This window comes from Mastigoproctus giganteus, chromosome 2, assembly GCF_048544385.1.
Source record: "Mastigoproctus giganteus isolate SK-2022 chromosome 2, ASM4854438v1, whole genome shotgun sequence".
In the NCBI taxonomy this organism is placed as follows: domain Eukaryota; kingdom Metazoa; phylum Arthropoda; class Arachnida; order Uropygi; family Thelyphonidae; genus Mastigoproctus; species Mastigoproctus giganteus.
In genome coordinates, this window is record NC_143576.1 from 81,585,322 (window position 1) to 81,606,060 (window position 20,739).

A 20,739-nucleotide genomic window follows, 5' to 3' on the forward strand; every position below is an offset into this window, starting at 1 on the left:
CACAATGGTGAAAAATGAACCATCACAGTGTAATGAAAGATTAATTTTTGCTGCTGGTGGTACATACACATGCCATCATGTGTAGTATTTGTGAATCAGTAATTTCATCAACTTTGGAGGAGGAGGAGGAAGGATAGGCTACTTGCCCTGCAATTTATTTAAAATTGTATACCTGTTGGGTTATTCCAGTATTGTAAGGTTATACACAGATTGACAAAGCAATGCCAAGATAACTAGCCATGGAAAAGGGGGGGAAGAGAGAGAGAGAGAGAGAGAGATGTGTAGTGTGATGAATCAACTCATGGTATGAGTGTTTTTAATTTGAGGTTTCATGAAGTGGTTATACCATATTTCATTTTAATTTATCTGCATGCTGCAAAAGGTAAGTGCAGAAAAATAACATCAGCTGCTAGACCTAATATGCATGTTTCAGGCTAGTGACAGTGGTGTTTTAGTTGGGTTAATGTTTTATTGAATATCTTTAGGTCCTATGGTGCAGCTGTAGATCATCTAGACTTCAGTCTCTTCCTCTCTTTTTCCAAAAAATTTTCTTGATCCCAATCTCACGTAACTTCTATGGGATAAGGTTAATAGGTTGTGTGATATTTGGACCTACCACTAGTCGCTGTGGTAAATCCAAATTTCACACAGCCTACTGTTGGTGTTCTACAATGCAGTTAACAGAGTAAACCATATCTCCAAATGTCTTTCATAATCTATTTCATCCAAGCAGTTAACAGTCCGGGAATGCTCAACATGTTCATTAGTTGGTTGGTTATATTTCAGTGATTACTGAGTATAATGTATGAGATATGATCAAAAAGTTTAGGGAATGAACTAATATTTGGAAATGATGAAAATCTGGTATAAGTAGAAGCAAGTGATGCAAGAAAGCAACCAAATTATTAGTTTTTCTTTGAATTTATTCAAAACTCACTTCCGCTACACCAGATGGAAGTTTCAATAATCAGCTACCTTCTGGCTGGTGGAAAATTTCTACATATCTGTACTGCAACCACCCTTCCTTAGTTTGAATTTATACCTCTTTATGTGGTGTTGGCTGAGCAAGAGGAAGGATGCCATCAACATTTAGCTTACTCAATCCATTCAGATCCTTAAACACCTCAGTTAGATTTCCTTGTAGGTGCCTAGTTTCCAGATGCTGCAATTTGTAGAACTGTGAAGGCTTCCTTAATAAGAGTACCCATTTGTTCCCCTCACTAATCTCATTGCCCTTCTTTAAACTTGTTCCAATGGATCCACATGAGGCTGCCAGATTTATGCAGTACTCAAGATCTTGCCTAACTGTTAGCATTAGCATTTGTAGAGGCATACAATGCAAAAAAGCAAGCTTATGCAGCATCAGCCAAAAAAAAAAAAAAAAAAAAAAAACCCTCCCATTTCACCCCTCCATTCATTCCAAATGCCTGTCCAGCTTAGCCTTAAATTTATTTAGGCTATTAGTCTAAACAATCCCATCAGCATTCACCTTGGTCAACCCATTCAAGGCCTTATACACCTCAATCAGATCACCTTGCAGGTGCCTACTCTCCAGGTGCTGCAATTTGCAGAACTTAAGCCTTTCTTGGTAAAAGCACCCCTTTGTTCCCCTCACCAATCTTTTTACTCGTTCTAGCAACTGTACATCCTTCCTAAAATTAGGCCTCCAGACCTGTACACAATACTGTAGGTGTGGCATGACCATTGCCTTGTATAATGGGATAATCACTTCCCTGTCCCTGCAAGCAAAATTCCTATATATCATTGACAAAACTCCATGACCTGCCCTGGCAGCCCATCTGTACTGCTCAGCGAACTTCATATTTGACTGCACAATTACCCCCATGTCTTTTTCACTTTCCACTTCCCTGAGTGTAGTACCACACAGTTGGTATGTTTCTCTTCGGTTATTGCTACCCATATGCAGTACTTTGCATTTGTCAATGTTAAACTTCAGTTGCCACTTCTCAGCCCATTTTCCCAACTTATCTAGATCCAGTTGGAGTAGCATACTGTCTTTACTATCGTTAACAACCCTGCAAACCTTTATCATCTGCAAACTTGAATATTAAATCCGATACACATTCATCAATATCATTGATAAATATACAAAATAACAATGGGCGCAACACCGAACCTTGGGGATCTCCACTAATAACATTTGTCCACGAAGAGCAGTGTTCATTGATTACTCTCTGTCGTCTCCCACCCAACCATCCTTACAAGATAGTACAATTCAAAGACGACACCCCTTGGGTCACAGTCGTGGTCAGAAATCCAGATATTACCGTGACCACAGCTATGGGGGCATTTTATGTTATTGCCCTCTACTGTCGCCCGGGCGAAGACATCACCTTCACCACAAGATACCTCCAACTGGCTGCTGACACCCTTCCCAACGCTAAAATTATAGTCGTTGCAGATGTGAACTGCCAATAGCCAATGTGGCATAGTCACATGCCAGACAGACATGGCACCAGAAACGGAACTATATTGGAAGAGTTCCTTGCAAATTCAGCATTTTTTCTCTGACTTTTCAAACCAGTCCTCTGCCTAATGCCTGAATGCGAGTGACTTTATCCTGCACCACACTTGATGCAGTATGATTATTACTTCTCTTTGACATCATCATTCATCTATGGAAGTGGACCTGTTTAGCTTCATCTTACATCCAATGGTAGTGTTAGTTCTTTGAAGCAACACCAGATGGCATCACTTCGAACTTGAGTGAGGTAGGTCCACTGAAGCGACTTTTGTGATGTTTATTATTATTATTTTAATTTATTACTATCATTATCGTTACACTGGTCTTCCAGTGTGATGGAGACACATTTGCTTCTGCCAAACCTGGGTCTATCTACTATTATTATTATTGTTTTTGCTGTTATATTATTTCTCCTTGATTGGGAAGTTCTAACCCATGACGGTTATTGCTACCAAGTAGACAGGGTGGTTGTTATGTCTGGTGTTATGGTTGTTCGAGGAACTCTGACTATCCTACAGGGTGTTCAGGATTGCGACTTTCTGGAATTCTTTGTAGGTGTTAGCTGGGAGAGCTGTTGCTGCTAGGCTGTTATGTATGGTCTTTGGCACCATACTGGTGGTTGACACGATGATTGAGATGGTAGTTACTTGTTGCATATGCCACATCTCTTTGATCCCCAGTCTTAGGTTCATGTACTTCCTGATTTTCTCCTTATGGGTTTTCTGGAGGTTGCCAGCTTTGGGCACTGCTTATGTCAATCAGATAGGTAGCCTTTACCTTCTTGTCGACAAGGGTTATGTCTGGTCTGTTATGTGGGATTGCCTTCTCTGTTATTATGGTGCGGTTCCAGTACAGCTTGTGGGTTGGAGTCTCTAGTATTGCCTGGGGTTTGTACTTGTAATACGGTTCACTTTCTTTGATCAACTGGTATTTCCCTGCTAGTTTCTGATGTATTACCCTTACCTGGTCATGTCTACGAGTGTACTCAGTCTGGGTGATTACCTTGTATCCTGTAGTAATACGTTGGACCGTTTCTGAGGCCAGGTGGCATTGTCAACTTGTGTCATCTGACACTTGGCTCCTTGGCAGTGTATTCTCTATAGTTTCTGGTGTTGATTACCTGGTCTTGGATGGCGAGCAGGAATCCTTCAGTCTCGGGGAAGAATGTTCCACTCGTGAGCCATGCTTCGGAAGCCATTTTTTTATCTATGTGATCTTGATGGAGATCATTGTAGTGTCTGCCATGGAGAATCTTCTCTGCCCATTTTTCTAGCTTCTTGTCTATCTTCCTTATGGCCTGCTGGAGTGCTGCTGTGCATTTCTGGAAGTAATCCTTCAGGTTAACTATCACTGTCTTCTGTTGCTCAGTGAGGTCTATCAGGGCCCTTCCTCCCTCTTTCTGAGCTATTGTCAGTCTCTCCATGGCTGACTTCGGTGCCTGCAGCTCTTGGTCATCGTTGTCCTTGTCTTTCTGATGATATCCTCCATCTCAGCGTTTGTCCAATCTGTGATCCCGAAGGAGTATGTTAACACTGGGACTACATAGGTGTTTATCGCTTTAACTGCGTTCCCTCCATTCAGCTTTGCTTTCAGCAGGCTTCTGAGTCTGAAGTAAATTACAGTAAACTCAGTCTCTGAAGTAAATTACAGTAAACTCCCATTTTAACACTCCCATGTATAGCACTATCTCACTTTTAATGCTCTTTTCTTCTGGTCCAGTAGTCAATCCTCTGAAGTACCTTGCATTTTTACTCTCTTTTAAGCACTTTCCCATTTATATTGCTTTTTTTTAAAGGTTCCAATTCTTGATACTAAATTCTAGGAATTGTTAATAATAAGCTCAGCTGTTTTCAGAACAAAAGGAAGTGTGAATTAATATATCATTGGTTATAAATGAGTGATTTTAGGGGGAAGTGGATGTATTTTTTGAATCTCATTGTAACTACCAGTAAGGCACACAGTCTGTTGCTTAACTCCTGAAAGCATATATTATAGTGTGCAATGAAAACTCACACATTGGTCATGAATTAAAAAATAGGATTGTATAATAAATGCTAGTGATTGCTTTGATTTTCTAAAAAAAAAAAAAAAAAAAAAAAAAAAAAAAAAAAGACCTAAATTTAAGAAAAGTTTTAATAGATACTTGGATGGAGCCAAATTATTTATTTATTTTTTAAGGCTAACACAGAATACTCCTGGTTTCCTTGCATCAGTTTGCTTAATATTAATTAATATATCAGTTATGAATGGCTAAAATGCCACTCATACTGATATATTATATGGAGGAAATAAATAATGTGCATAATACAGAAAACCAGGAAATCTGAGTTCTTGAAAAATAGGAATATTTACAGAATGTAGAAGGTTGGCAATGCTGTGGCTGCCTCAGTTTACTTGTGAAGTAGCCATATGTTTGAAATTTGAGTAATTCCATTAGCTATGTAATTTTTACACAGTTAGTTTGTGATATAAAATTCCACATGGTCTCTATGTATATTGTAAAGTAGTTTTTCATATTACAAGTAATCTTTGTAGATTTGCAGTCTCTTAAAATTGGGATACTGTGTTCTGTATTTATCGAATGAAAAACAGAAATTGTATAAGCACTTAAAACAGTGTGAGTGTGGAATACTTATTTATTTAATAACAAATTTTTTTGTTTAATTTCAGGATGCCCAAAAATTATTAAATGAAGATTGCGTTGATGAGATAGATGAGTCATTTCTGGAGTTGCATCAATGCCAAGCTAAAGCTTCTAATTCAGAGTTAGTAAATTTGTTTTGTAATTAAAGAATTTGCAGTTGAATAGAAGTATGCAATTAAAAAGTATAAAATATCAGTTCTTTACGTCTCATTCTCTGTGAAGAAATATTCATATTAAGCCATTGATCTAGTTATTGGTTATGATAGTACACTATATTCCATTTTCCAGTTTGACAAATCCTATTGTGCATAGTGCCTACACCTTCTCCGACATTCACCACCATTTCCTTAATAGCAGATGCATAGCCAAAAGTCAAGCTTATGCATGCATTTGTCCTCAGTGAGCCATGGAAATGTTTGGAATAAAGGCAGTCAGTAATTTAAAAATTGATCACTTATTAATATATTCATTATCTTGACAGTATAATGAATATAAGAAGAAATTATATATATATATATATATATATATATATATATATATATATATATATATATATATATATATAATTATTAATTTATTTATTATAAATTAACATTAAATAAGATTAAAAATCATCACAACAGCTAGAAGATATTTTTATGAACGTAAAAAGTGCACAGGATATCCTATGGAATATATTTTAGTATATATGGAAAACATTTTTAAAGGTTTTAAAATAAGTTTTAAAATAAAAGTCTTGTAATGGGTTTTTCATTATATGCTTTGTTTTAAAAAATATTTACAAAAACTTAAAGAATTTTTTTAAAAATGTAAATAATTTGAGAGCCAGATTTTCTCCCCCTACTTTTCTGCATTTGATTGAATTTTTCTGATCAAGTACATAATATATGTCTGAAACAGACTGCAAATAAAAATGATCAGCCTGCAAATGAAATTGATAGTCTTAGCTGCATTCAGAATTGAAGTGCTGATGTATTCAGAAATTTCATACCATATCAACATCCCCATTAGCAACTGCTGTATTTTGCATTCCAGGCTTTGCTAGCTTAATACTAGTACTGAAAAAGTGGCAAGAAGACCTTTTACAAAAGTTAAAACAAGAATTTCACTTAAATGATCAGTTGTGCAGAATGTAATCCATAACAATAGTCTTATCATTAATCAAAACTTTTAATCGAAATTGCATTATCCACCAGGAAATTATAATTCAACTAACACACTCCAGACCGAGACAGTGACATGTAAGATAATGAAATCCAAACAAAAAATAAAGGTTAGGAGCTTACTTCCCTCTACAACACTGTATTTTTTCAGTTACTAAAATTGCTGTTGTTATGTCCTCAACATATGCAACTGTGCCTGTGTTGCAATGTGTGCAGCATGGCACAGTTAGTGTATGCAGAATGTCAAATGCTTAGATCTGATTTTTTATGGACATCCTTCTCAGATTCAAACAAAATTGGAGGTATAGACCAGAAGCCAAAAATATGCTGAAGAAGTATTAAAATCCATATTTATATCACTTTGATAGTTACTTCAAATTACCCTCCCCCCCCTCAGGTACATGCCATATGCCATTGCGACTGTTGTTGGTTTAAATACCAATTTCCAGGTATTTCTCCATTTGGTAGAAGAGAACTTGGTTGTTAACTATATCCTTTTAAAACTTATTTCTGTCTTATTTCTTGCATAAAAGAATCTGCTGTTCCCATAGTAATCTTTAACGTGTGGATTTCTAGACAAGATCGCATATCTTTACTGAGGAAACTATGATTTCCGAACTTTCTTAGCACAAGCATATCACACACCGATTTTCTGCTTTAGAAAAACTAGGCCTTCCCCCTTCTCTCTCTATGGCAGTTCAAGTCCAACATAAACAAGTATCTTTTTGCTCCTCAACCCATACATGATACTATAGATTCCAACATATTTTGTTTGCTATTACAATAAAAAAAAAGCTGTTGCAATGAAAGTGCTAAAAATAGTAGCACAGAATGGTTCCTTGGATTGTTTTTGTCAGCTTTATAGTCATCAGCAAAAAGTGCATTTTTCTTTTAGTATGCATACAACATGTATTCATATCTATGAATAATTTTGAATATTTTTAAATGAATATCTTTATGAATAATTTTTAACAAACTTTTGTATTATTAATCATAATATTGACTTTTCTTGACAGTGATTATTTATTTTAATTTACTTAATTATTTCCTTTATTTTTTTATACCTTTTAGAATCATTGAACTTAAGCAAGCCATTGTTAAACTGACTGACATAGCTCGGACATTAAGGCGAAATAGACAGGAAGTTGGCTGTTTAGAGATAGATACAGTTGATCCCGAGTTTGAATTTGAAAGTTCAGCTTCAAGATGCTATATCAAAAATATGTGGCTTAAACAGGTAAATTAAGAATGAATTTTTAATCTAATGCATAGAATAATTTTTGTATAATATACCTAATCTTTGTTTCTGTATATTTTTTTCAGTTAAGAAAATTGCTATTGTAATATCTTGGAAAGTTGGAAAGAAAAGAAATGACTAAATGGATAGACATTATTTTCCCATAGCTTTTAGGAAATTCTCATTTTGTGTGACTCCAAATATTACTGGCTTTACCTCTAAACCTTAAATTCTAAGTATTATTCAACATCCACTTACTTTTGTATGGTATTATTTATTGACCTTTTGATGTTGATGTGAACTGAATGATGCTGTCTTTAGTAGATATATTTTTTTCATTTATTTTGTAATATATTTTGCTATAATTATATTTTCTTAATTTTAGTATTTTTATTTAATAAAAATTATGTACAGAGTGGTACAGAAGTCTTTGACATTTGAAAAAGCTGTATTTTCAACCCGAAATAAGTCAGTGTAAACAGCATGTTTTTCTGATTTTCCAACTGAAATTTTTTTTTTGTTTCCCATAGACTATGAGATGAATTCTATATGTTATTTTTCTGTTGAGACTGTAATAAAATTCTGTTTCCTTGTGTCCTTTAGAAATGGAGTTGTTTACATTGGAGCAGAATGGTATTAAGGGTAAGTTGCTAGAATGGATTAAAGGATGGTTAAGTGGGAGAAGACAGAGGGTGGTAATCAGTGAGTGCTGCTCTTCGTGGACTAATGTTATTAGTGGAGTCCCACAGTGTTCGGTGTTGGGTCCACTGTTGTTTTGTATATTTATCAATGATATTGATGAAGGTATATCAGGCTTAGTGTCGAAGTTTGCAGATGATACAAAGGTTGGCAAGGTTGTTAATGACAATAATGGCAGTGTGCTACTGCAACAGGATCTAGATAATTTGGGCAGATGGGCTAAGAAGTGGCAACTGAAGTTTAACCTTGACAAATGCAAAGTACTGCATATGGGTAGAAGTAACCCCAGAGAAACGTACCAACTGTGTGGTACAACACTTAAGGTGGTAGAAAATGAAAAAGACCTGGGAGTAATTGTACAGTCAGATATGAAGTTTTCTGAGTAATGCAGACAGACTGCCAGGGCAGGTCATAGGGTTTTGTCAATGATATATAGGAATCTTGCTAGTAGGGAAAAGGAGGTGATTGTCCCTCTGTATAAGGCAATGGTCAGGCCACGCCTTGAGTACTGCATACAGGTCTGGAGGCCTCATTTTAGGAAGGATGTAGATTTACTTGAATGTGTACAGAGAAGGGCAACAAGATTGGTGAGGGGAATGAAGGGATTCTCTTCATTTTGGGTCCTCACCCTTGTGTTATATCTTTTGAAAAAAAATATGAAATGGTATATAGTACTTTTGAATTATTTTCTGAAATATCCTTTTAGTATATTATCCCTTAGGAATTTCACCAGCTTCACTAAATTGAATGGTGTCTACTCTTCTGTTTACCCATGTAACAATAATTTCCTTCATTATTTTCCAAAACAAAACATGGACATTGCTATCTAGTGACCTCTTAACTTGAAGATTTTTTATGGTCGTTGAGTCTTGAGAAATGACAGTCAAGAATATTAATCCTTCCGGTGGTATGGCGCGCGCGCGCACACGCGCGCGCGCGCACACACACACACACACACACACACACACACACACACACACACACACAGAGAGAGAGAGAGAGAGAGAGAGAGAGAGAGAGAGAGAGAGAGAGAGAGAGAGAGAGAGAGAGAGAGAGAGAGAGAGAGAGAGAGAGAGAGAGGGGGGGGGGATCTTTTATTGCACCGCCTTCAATTTTGTAACAGTTACAAGATTGGATAGTGTTGCAATGTCCCTTCACGGCTAAAAACCCAGGGATTGACTCTTATACAGATGATAACCAGATATATTACAAAAATAAATAAATTGACATTAAGTGATATAGGACATTAAACAATTAAATGAAATAACATAAAATGACATAAGACATTAAATGAAATAAGATGATACAATGACATACATAATGGCATTAGGTTACATAAAATATTAAGATGACATTAAACAAAATTACATTAAATAAAACTGGTGTAGCTGACATTAAAATTAATAAACCAAATGACACTCGATACACTTGAAAGTTCTGATTTTTGTCTTAGCAGTTTGTGTGAGAGAATAGCATAAACATAGGCATTTGATGCACATACCACTGGCTCCTTCCCTGGTATGCTCAGTAATTAACCGGAGCATTAGTGGTGAATGCAAGGCGTGTTGGCTTGGATGCGATGAAGAGAAGGCTATTTGTTATGCAGACTGTCCGGACCTTCATTGACTATTCCTTACTGGAGAGAATTGGGTGAATTTGAATGTGACCAGATGGTTTTGATGACGCCCTCTGTCTGTGCTGAGTGATTGGAGGGTGTGGGATGTGTGGGGTCCAGAATCCTGTATATAGCATCGGTTAACAGCAAATTTCTCTAGGTCGGCATCCATATTCTGGATTTGTCTGAGCATCTGGTAGGGTAGGAAGTGATCTGATAAGTGGGTAATTCTGCCCAGACACGATAGGAGTGAGTATATGATGAGAGCCTTGTCGATCAATTCGGCCCTGGAAAGATTGTGCAAGGCTCAAGGGGTAGAATTTTTTTCAGCCTGGTCTGTACTTATTAACAGGAGAGAACTGCTTCTACAGGGATGGAATACACTTAAATAGAAAAGGTGCAAGAATATTTGCTGATGCTATCAATGCAGTGTTAGGTGAGTTGGAAAACTGGTAGCTTGGGGGGATACAAAAACTAATAGATTAACAGTAGCCACTGGCAGAGGTGAAAGTGATTATTGCAATGCATCTATTGGAATGAGCAGCAGCCTGGAAAACAAGATGCAGGATATTTCAGAGACTGCTGGTCATTGCGGTACAAGTAAACACATGGGTTGTGTTAGGGTAGCTAAGAATAGGAACAGATGCATGTATACTTGCGTGTACACCAATGCTACGAGTTTGGTAAATAAATTTGATGAATTTGAGGTATTGCTGGAAACATCAAAGGCAGATTGGAATATCAGACACGTGGTGTCACACAGATATAAGGAATGCAGAACTGGAATTTGGGGAGTACAATGTGTACCGACAGGATAGACTGTGCAGCATCGAGTCAGTTTGGTGTGACCTAATCATTGGGAGATCAAAATTGAGAGTAGGAGTGTGCTATAGGCCTAATGCCTCTGATGAGTATAATAAGAAACTGTACAGGAGTGGGCCAGTAAATCAGAGTCTTATAATGGGGGATTTTAATTTCCCAGATATTGACTGGAATTTGTGGGTTGGTCACTCACACACTAGCAAGGCTTTTGTGGATTTATTGGATATTTCTATTGTTTTCTATATCAGCATGTTCAGGAGGCAACTAGAGGAAGTAATACTCTTGATCTGATTATCAGTAGTGATTCTTCATGCATTAAGAATCTGCAGATAAATGAACCACTAGGTGGCAGTGATCACAGTGTGCTGAAGTGGGATTGACTCAAAGAGGTAACTACCATCAGGGGTAAGGGAAGGGTTTTTGCTTTCATAAAGGACCCAGTATTTAAATTCTATACAGTGGGACCAACTGATGATGCTACACAAATTGGAGCAGTGTGACATTGGAGGCAAATTGCTGCTATGGATAAAGGGGTGGTTGAGGGGGGAGAAGACAGAGAGTGGTAATCAATGGACACTGCTCATCGTGGACTGATGTTATTAGTGGAGTCCCTCAGGGCTCAGTGTTGGGTCCATTATTGTTTTCTGTATTTATAAATGATATTGATGATGGTATATCGGGCTTAATGTCCAAGTTTGCAGACGATACAAAGGTTGGCAGGGTTGTCAAGGACACTACTGACACTATGCTGCTGTAACAGGATCTGGAAAGGTTGAGCAGATGGGCTGAGAGGTGGCAAATGAAGTTTAACATTGACAAATGTAAAGTACTACACATGGGAAACAGCAACCCCAGTGCAACGTATCAACTCTGTGGTACTACACTGACAGTGGTAGAGAATGAAAGGGACTTGGGGGTGGTTGTGCAGGCAGATATGAAGTTCTCTGAGCAGTGCAGACGGGCTGCAAGAGTAGCTCATGGAGTATTGTCAATGATATACAGGAATTTTTCCAGCAGGGATAAGGAGGTGATTATTCCATTGTATAAGGCGATGGTCAGGCCACACCTAGAGTACTGTATACATGTCTGGAGGCCTCATTTCAAGAAGGATGTAGAGCTGCTGGAACGAGTACAGAGAAGGGCAACAAGATTAGTGAATGGAACAAAGGGGTGCTCTTACGAAGAAAGGCTTAAGTTTTGCAAATTACAGTGTCTGGAGACTAGGCACCAGCGAGGTGATCTGATAGAGGTGTATAAAATCTTGAATGGTTTTAGCATGCTCAATGCTGATGGAATTCTTCCTCTTGCTGAGAATAATCATTTGAGAGGACATAAATTCAAATTGAGGAAAGACAGATGTAGGATAGACGTGCGGAAATTTGCCTTTAGCCAGCGGGTGGTTGGTTGGTGGAACAGACTTCCATCCCTTGTGGTGGAGGTTGATAGCCTAAATAAGTTTAAGGCTCAGCTGGACAGGTATTTTGAACGAATAGAGGGGTGAAGTGGAAGTGGGTTTTTTTTTTTTTTGGGCTGATGCTGCATAAGCTTGCTTTCTTGCATCAAATGCCTCTACTAATGCTAATGTTATCAACAGCAAATTCTAAATGGGAAGCATTCAAAGAACTTATCTTGGAAGCTACTAGGCTTTACATACCACTAAGAAATATTGTTCACTGTTTAGGCCTAAATGGATGTCAGATGAACTAATAAGACATATGGCAGAGAAGAAAAATGCATGGGATACATATAAATTAATGGGTGACAGAGAAGCCTATGATAGATATAAGCTGATCTGTAACCAAGTTACAAAGGAGGTTAGGCAGGCGAAGGCAGATTACAAGAAATCTTTGGCAAAGGATGCAAAAAAAAAAAACAGCAAAGAGTTCTTTACTTATGTAAACTCTAGAAGGAAGGGGATGAATCAGATTGGTCCACGTGATATCGATGGTTCAACTGTTGATGATCCGGCTCAAGTAGCTAACAAACTAAATAAATATTTTGCATCAACATTCATACATGAGGAGTTATTCAGGGAGGGGAATGCCAGAGGTGTATTCAACTCTGGCAATAAGCTAGATAATCTTGTAATAACTGAGAGTAAAGTGGAGGAGAAATTGTTGAAGATAAACACAAGAAAGGCACTTGGGGTGGATGGAATCTATCGAGTTATATTAAAGAAGGCAGCAAAGGAAGTAAGCAGACCCTTAGCCATAATTGTGAGAACTTCCTTGGACTCAGGGGTGGTACCCATAGACTGGAGATGTGCAAGTGTGACCCCAATTCACAAAGGAGGATCAAAGGCTGACACAAGTTTAACTTTAGTTTGAGTTTAACTTCTGTTCCAGGAAAATTAATGGAGGCACTGGTTAAAGAAGCACTGTAGGATCATCTAGACAAGACTTCAGTTATAGCTCGGACACAGCATGGTTTTGTTAAGGGAAAGTTTTGCCTGACCAATTTGATTGGATACTATGATGCAGTCACAAAGGAACTGGATGCAGGGAATAACTTTGATATTATATATTTGGATCTTAGAAAGGCTTTTGATACTGTTGCACATGGAAGACTGCTGCACAAATTGGAGCAGTGTGGCATTGGAGGCAAATTGCTGCTATAGATAAAGGGATGGTTGAGGGGGAGATGACAGAGAGTGGTAATCAATGGACACTGCCCATCATGGACTAATGTCATTAGTGGAGTCCCTCAGGGTTCAGAGTTGGGTCCATTATTGTTTTCTGTATTTATAAATGATATTGATGATGGTATATCAAGCTTAATGTCCAAGTTTGCAGACGATACAAAGGTTGGCAGGGTTGTTAAGGACACTACTGATGCTATGCTGCTGCAACAGGATCTGGAAAGGTTGAGCAGATGGCTGAGAGGTGGCAAATGAAGTTTAACATTGACAAATGTAAAGTACTACATATGGGGAAACAGCAACCCCAGAGCAATGTATCAACTCTGTGGTACTCACTGACAGTGGTAGAGAATGAAAAGTACCTGGGGGTAATTGTGCAGGCAGATATGAAGTTCTCTGAGCAGTGCAGATGGGCTGCAAGACTAGCTCATTGTGTGTTGTCAATGATATACAGGAATTTTTCTAGCAGGAATAAGGAGGTGATTATTCCCTTGTATAAGGCAATGGTCAGGCCACACTTAGAGTACTGTATACAGGTCTGGAGGCCTCATTTCAAGAAGGATGTAGAGCTGCTGGAATGAGTACAGAGAAGGGAAACAAGATTAGTGAATGGAACAAAGGGTTGCTCTTATGAAGAAAGGCTTAAGTTTTGCAAATTACAGTGTCTGGAGACTAGGCACCGGCGAGGTGATCTGATAGAGGTGTATAAAGCCTTGAATGGTTTGAGCATGCTCAATGCCGAGGGGATTGTTCCCCTTGCTCAGAATAATCACCTGAGGGCATAAATTCAGATCGAGGAAAGATAGATGTGCAGAAATTTGCCTTTAGCCAGCGGGTGGAACAGACTTCCATCCCTTGTTGAGGAAGTTGATGGCCTAAATAAATTTAAGGCTCAGCTGGACAGGTATTTTAAACTAATGGAGAGGTGAAATGGAAGTGTTTTTTTTTTTTTGGCCGATGTTGCATAAGCTTGCTTTCTTGCATCATACGCCTCTGCTAATGCTAAAGTGGAGGTGTGAGTGAAGAGGGCAAATTGTTGGGGTGGTGAGCTGGACATGTGGAATCCTCCTACCACAGAAATCCCAGAACGAAGGAGATGTGATGAGACTGGTTAGTATCTTTATCCTGATTATCAGTCTTCTTTCTTCAATGAGAGAGGGCAGCCTGGGAATTCCCAGGGTCGTTTCAGTCTTATGGGCTTTGCGTGGTATTTTGTGTTTGTAGGTTACCCACTTAAGGATCCAGTACTCTGCTGCCCAGATGGGTTTTGTGTTCTTGGGTGCTGCCAAAGCCCAGATTTCTGCTGCATAAAATAGCAGGGGGGTATATGATGGTCCTGACTATTGATGATGGTCTGAGACGTAATGCAGGTGCTGTTTTGCATTTCAGGTGCGTCGCCTGCCTGATGAGTTTGTCAATGTGATGGTTAAATCTCAGCTTTGTGTCAAAAACCACCCTGAAATCTAAATGATATGAAACAGGAGGTATGGGTACTCCGTTGATCTTTGGTGAGATAGTTGTGGGCTCTTTCTTCAAGGAGTAGAGCATGCATCTATGAGGTGCCACCCAAAAGTTCCTGAAATGTATTTATAAAATAAATTAGACTCACCCTGGGTCTTATTTGCCACTGTCACCTTCAAAATAGTCTCCTTGAGAGTGTAAACACTGATCCCAGCGCTTCTCTCATGATTTGGATGTCCCAAAAGTCTTTCTTCGTCATAGTGTTGAGCACTGCCTGCAATTCAATTTGGATATCCTCTATGCTGTCAAATCTTTCACTCTTCAGCTTGATTTTCATTCTTGAAGAGGAAGAAGTTGCAGGGGGCTAAGTCTGGTGAATAAGGGGGCAGGGACGATTGTCATGTTATTGGATGCCAAAAACTGCACCACAGTGAGAGATGTGTGGGCCGGTGCGTTGTCACAATGAATGACCCAGTTCTTTGTGTGCCACTTCTCTGGACATTTCCTCTGACTGCTTCCCTTAACTGCCTCAGGATGTCACAGTAGAACTTTGCGTTGATGCTCTGGCCAGGAGGGAAGAATTCCTTATGGACTTCACATTGCTCCTCACTTGTCGGGTTTTCTTCGGTTGGGGCGAAGATGGGCTCTTCCGTTGGGATGATTGTTGCTTGGTTTCTGGGTCATACCCATATACCCAACTCTCGTCGCCAGTGAGGACCATAGAAAGGAAGTTTTGGTCACTCCTGGCCTGTTCTTGAAAATCTCTGCTAACTTCCATGCGAAGCTGCTTTTGGTCTTCACTCAGTAACCATGGCACGAACTTGGCCGCAATCGTTCTCACGTTCAACTTGTCTGGCAAAATCCATTGACATGTGCCATATGATAGTCCTACAATGCCATATTTTGCAATACTTTTGCAACATTTTCCAGGGTGGTGATCGATGATGGATGCCCAGAGTGATCGTCGTCATCAACCGACATTCAACTGTTTTTAAAACGGTTAAACCAGTAGTAGGCCTGCGTCTGGCCTAAAGCATTGTCACCAAAAGCTTGTTTCAACTTCTAATGGGTTTCTGCTGTTGTTATTGTTAAGAAGAAAACAAAACTTAATGCAAGCATGTTATTCTCTCACATCAGCAGTTGCAAACTACGCGAAACACACTGCCAAAGAACTGTGCATAAATATTCAATGACTCTATCCAGCCTGACGCCTCGTGGCACACTGATTCACAAATGAAGCATGCAGTGTTATCTATTGCCACAAGTTCATACTAGACATAGTTCCCGCTCAACATTCAAATTTCAGGAACATTTGGGTAGCACCTCATATAAGAACAAATTAACATATATAAGAACAGAGAGGCAGTTTCTTTGTGTAAATATAAAAATAAAAAGTTTGTGTCGACGTTGAAGATTATTTTTCACTGCTTCTGTTATTACCCTATCTTTCTTTCTGTGTGATTTTCATCACTATGCTAAACAAAACCCAACAGTAAAATTATAACAACAATAATGATTGATTTGTGATTAATGAAATATGCTTAATAAATCTTATGAATGACTATATTATAATTTTCTTTGGATATCTTTCAGGAATTAGAGATGTATAAGTTAGTAGCTGAATTGATGATATTTGCAAACCACTGTGTTGCTAAGAAGATAGCTGAAGCATTTCCTTGTCAAGCTATAGTAAGATTACTTAAACTTTTATTTATTTATTTGATTCTTTATTTTTTTTATGCAAGTTTGGGGCACTATTTGTTTTTCTGAATGTATACTCAATTTAGCAAGGATAAGGAGGTGATTAGCACTTTGTTTATGGCATTGATCAGGCTACACCTTGAGTACTGCATACAGGTGTGAAGGCCTTATTTTAGGAAGGATACATAGCTGCTGGAACAAGTACAGAGAAGGGCAATTAGATTGTTGATAAAAAAGGAGTGCTCTTATCAAGAAAGGCTTAAGTTCTGCAAATTGCAGTGTCTAGAGACTAGGCACCTGCAAGGTGGTCTGATTGAGGTGTATAAGGCTTTGAATGGTTTGAGCAAGCTCGATGCTGATGAGATTCTTCTTCTTGCTCACTCACTTGAGTGGGCATAAATTCAAATTGAGGAAAGACAGTTGTAGAATAGATGTACAGAAATTTGCCTTTATCTAGCGAGTAGTTGATTGCTGGGACAAACTTCCATCTGTCATTGTGGAAGTTTATAGCTTAAATAAATTCAAGGAAGAATTGGAAAAACTTTTGGAGTGAATGGATAGTTGAATGGGAGGTGTTTTCCTTTTTTTTTTGACTGATGCTTATATAAGCTTGATTTCTTGCATTATATGCCACTACTAATGCTAACATTTCAGATAAAAGTATCTGAAAATTTACTAGAAACATTTGCAATGGTAGAAATACTGATGTGTTTAACATTTCTAATAGTTGTAAAGTGGAATCAGATTATTATTCTCTTTTCAAGTATCTATTACTGAATATTTTTACCCAAAGTTAGACATGACTCTTTCAACACTGTTTTTGAGGTCTGGTTAACCTGTGCACCAAGAGGGACATTTTAAATATCCTACTTGATAGGAGGAGTTATTCAGCAAGGGGAATGCCAGAGGTGTATTCAACTCTAGCAGTAAGCTAGAGAATCTTGAAATAACTGGGAGTAAAGTGGAGGAGAAACTGTTGAAGATAAACACAAGAAAGGCACCCGGGGTGGATGGGATCTATCCAGTTATATTAAAGGAGGCAGCAAAGGAAGTAAGCAAACCCTTAGCCATAATTATGAGAGCTTCCTTGGACTCAGGGGAGGTACCCATAGACTGGAAATGTGCAAATGTGACCCCAATTCACAAAGGAGGATCAAAGGCTGACACAAGTAATTATAGACCTGTGAGCTTAACTTCTGTCCCAGGAAAATTAATGGAGGCACTGGTTAAAGAAGCACTGCAGGATCATTTAGACAAGACTTCAGTTATAGCTCAGACACAGCATGGTTTTGTTAAGGGGAAGTCTTGCCTGACCAACTTGATTGGATATTATGATGCAGTCACAAAAGAACTGGATGCAGGGAATAACTTTGATATTATATACTTGGATCTTAGAAAGGCTTTTGATACTGTTGCACATGGAAGACTGCTACACAAATTGGAGCAGTGTGACATTGGAGGCAAATTGCTGCTATGGATAAAGGGGTGGTTGAGGGGGAGAAGACAGAGAGTGGTAATCAATGGACACTGCTCATCGTGGACTAATGTTATTAGTGGAGTCCCTCAGGGCTCAGTGTTGGGTCCATTATTGTTTTCTGTATTTATAAAATGATATTGATGATGGTATATCAAGCTTAATGTCCAAGTTTGCAGATGATACAAAGGTTGGCAGGGTTGTCAAGGACACTACTGACACTATGCTGCTGCAACAGGATCTGGAAAGGTTGAGCAGATGGGCTGAGAGGTGGCAAATGAAGTTTAACATTGACAAATGTAAAGTACTACACATGATAAACAGCAACCCCAGAGCAAGGTATCAACTCTGTGGTACTACACTGACAGTGGTAGAGAATGAAAGGGACTTGGGGGTGGTTGTGCAGGCAGATATGAAGTTCTCTGAGCAGTGCAGACGGGCTGCAAGAGTAGCTCATGGAGTATTGTCAATGATATACAGGAATTTTTCCAGCAGGGATAAGGAGGTGATTATTCCATTGTATAAGGCAATGGTCAGGCCACACCTAGAGTACTGTATACAGGTCTGGAGGCCTCATTTCAAGAAGGATGTAGAGCTGCTGGAACGAGTACAGAGAAGGGCAACAAGATTAGTGAATGGAACAAAGGGGTGCTCTTATGAAGAAAGGCTTAAGTTTTGCAAATTACAGTGTCTGGAGACTAGGCACCAGCGAGGTGATCTGATAGAGGTGTATAAAGCCTTGAATGGTTTAAGCATGCTCAATGCTGATGGGATTCTTCCTCTAGCTCAGAAAAATCACCTGAGAGGGCATAAATTCAAATTGAGGAAAGACAGATGTAGGATAGACGTGAGGAAATTTGCCTTTAGCCAGCGGGTGGTTGGTTGGTGGAACAGACTTCCATCCCTTGTGGTGGAGGTTGATAGCCTAAATAAGTTTAAGGCTCAGCTGGACAGGTATTTTGAACGAACAGAGGGGTGAAGTGGAAGTGGGTTTTTTTTTTTTTTTTTTGGCTGATGCTGCATAAGCTTGCTTTCTTGCATCAAATGCCTCTACTAATGCTAATGCTAAAGAGGCGAAGGATTATTGCACATGCACTGAAAAGACTAGAAGTCCCAAGTTAAATATGGATGTCAAATGTCAATTGAATCATGATGCAACTTCATTTGTAAAGTTTCAGAAATGAAAAGTCTTTGGTATAATTATGCTGATTCTGTCAAAAGCAAATTTGTGTTCCATAGAAAATGTGTGTGATGTGCCAACTCAGATGGTCCTTTGCAATTAGAAGATAATGGAACTTCAGGAAAAAAAATTTAGAGACTCTTCATATTCTTCACAATCTTCTGGTCTGTGGATTACTACTCACTCTCATTATAACTTTGCTTCCAACTAACTCACACCACACAGATTCTATGCTGGTAATTTCAGACTCAGCAAAAGCTCTTTTTGCATTCAGGCTGCTTGAAAAGAAGCATGACGCCACCACCACCCCTTCTACCTTCCCTGTCTTTCCTAAATACATTATACATACTGTAGTGGAACTCATCACCAGTTTCCTGGTGGCACCACGTTTCTATTAATCCTGTTATGTCATCATTAGTTGTCCTAACCAGGAGTTCATTCAGCCATTTTATTGACAACACTCCTGACATTACTGTAGACACAGTTAAGGCCAAGTATTCTTCTATAACTTACAACCCCGATGCATCCCTTGAAGTTATTTAGGCTTGTTTCCCTAGCTTTACCTTCTTGCTCATATGAAATGTTGTTATCCTCAGAACATCATACCAACATTGTTGGTATGATGGTCTGAGGATAACCTGTGTTGGCATTCGTGGTGAGCGGACGCGCTTCGTCAGGGCTCCTCAGTTAAGTGGATTGTTGATTAGTGCTTTTAAATATTTGATTTATTTAGATATTATTGGATTATTTTGTTATAGGTTTTCCTGTAACAGTTTGATTTTAATAATATTATAGATATAATTTTTTAAAGTTAATTTTCATTGATATTTAGCTAATTTTATGATGGTAGTTACAAGATCTGCCTTAAACACGTCACGGAAATAGCCGATGGCAATTTACCTGTGAGTCATGATTTAATCCGTTGAGGAACCTGTGCAATGTTTCCCAAGGTCGACCTGGTGACTAATCATAGATCACCTGGGGATTCTTTTCTTTGTGATTGATGTAACGAGTGCACAGATCTTAAATTACAATTTGGTGCACTGATGGAACAATTTGAGTCCCTGAGAAAACGGTTGCTTGCCCTCGAGAATAATGCATCTGGGAGCTCATCGGGGACTCAAGACTCCAGCAATCTACCAAGTGATGCACACCTGATTAGGGCCTGAAAACAGAAAAACCAAGTGCAAACTACTCTGGTTAAGAAGGACATTGTTTTATTAGGAGACTCCATTGTCAGGGAAACGGGGAATATTTTTTGTAATAAGAATAGGTGGAGTAGAAGCAGGGTATGTCTGCCGGGAGCAACTATTAATGATGTCACCAACAGATTGTCAGATTTTTAGGGGGGTAAAGAGAATATTATTATTCATGTGGGGACTGATGATATTAAACGTACATGATCTGACGATTTGTTGGAAAAAAACAGGACCATGCTGAGGAAATGCCGCCAGCTAGGCCACAATGTCTATGTGTCTGCAATTCTGCCCAGACACGATAGGAGGGATTATATATTAAAAGCCTTGTGGATTAACTCAAGACTTGAAAGATTCTGCAAAGCTTTAGGGAGGAAATTTCTATCAGCTTGGCCCATACTTGTAGGTAGAAAGAAGGAATTTG

At 38.6% G+C, this 20,739-nt stretch overlaps 1 protein-coding gene across 1 annotated transcript in view; it reads left to right on the forward strand.

Annotated features, from left to right (window-relative positions):
* LOC150089365 (DIS3-like exonuclease 1) overlaps positions 1-20,739 on the forward strand; it is a 280,186-nt gene that overhangs the window by 161,477 nt on the left and 97,970 nt on the right. The window contains exons 14-16 of the mRNA XM_090389957.1: positions 5,156-5,250; positions 7,364-7,529; positions 16,358-16,453. Coding sequence (XP_090246083.1) covers positions 5,156-5,250; positions 7,364-7,529; positions 16,358-16,453 — 357 coding nt within the window. The remainder of the gene's footprint in view (positions 1-5,155; positions 5,251-7,363; positions 7,530-16,357; positions 16,454-20,739) is intronic.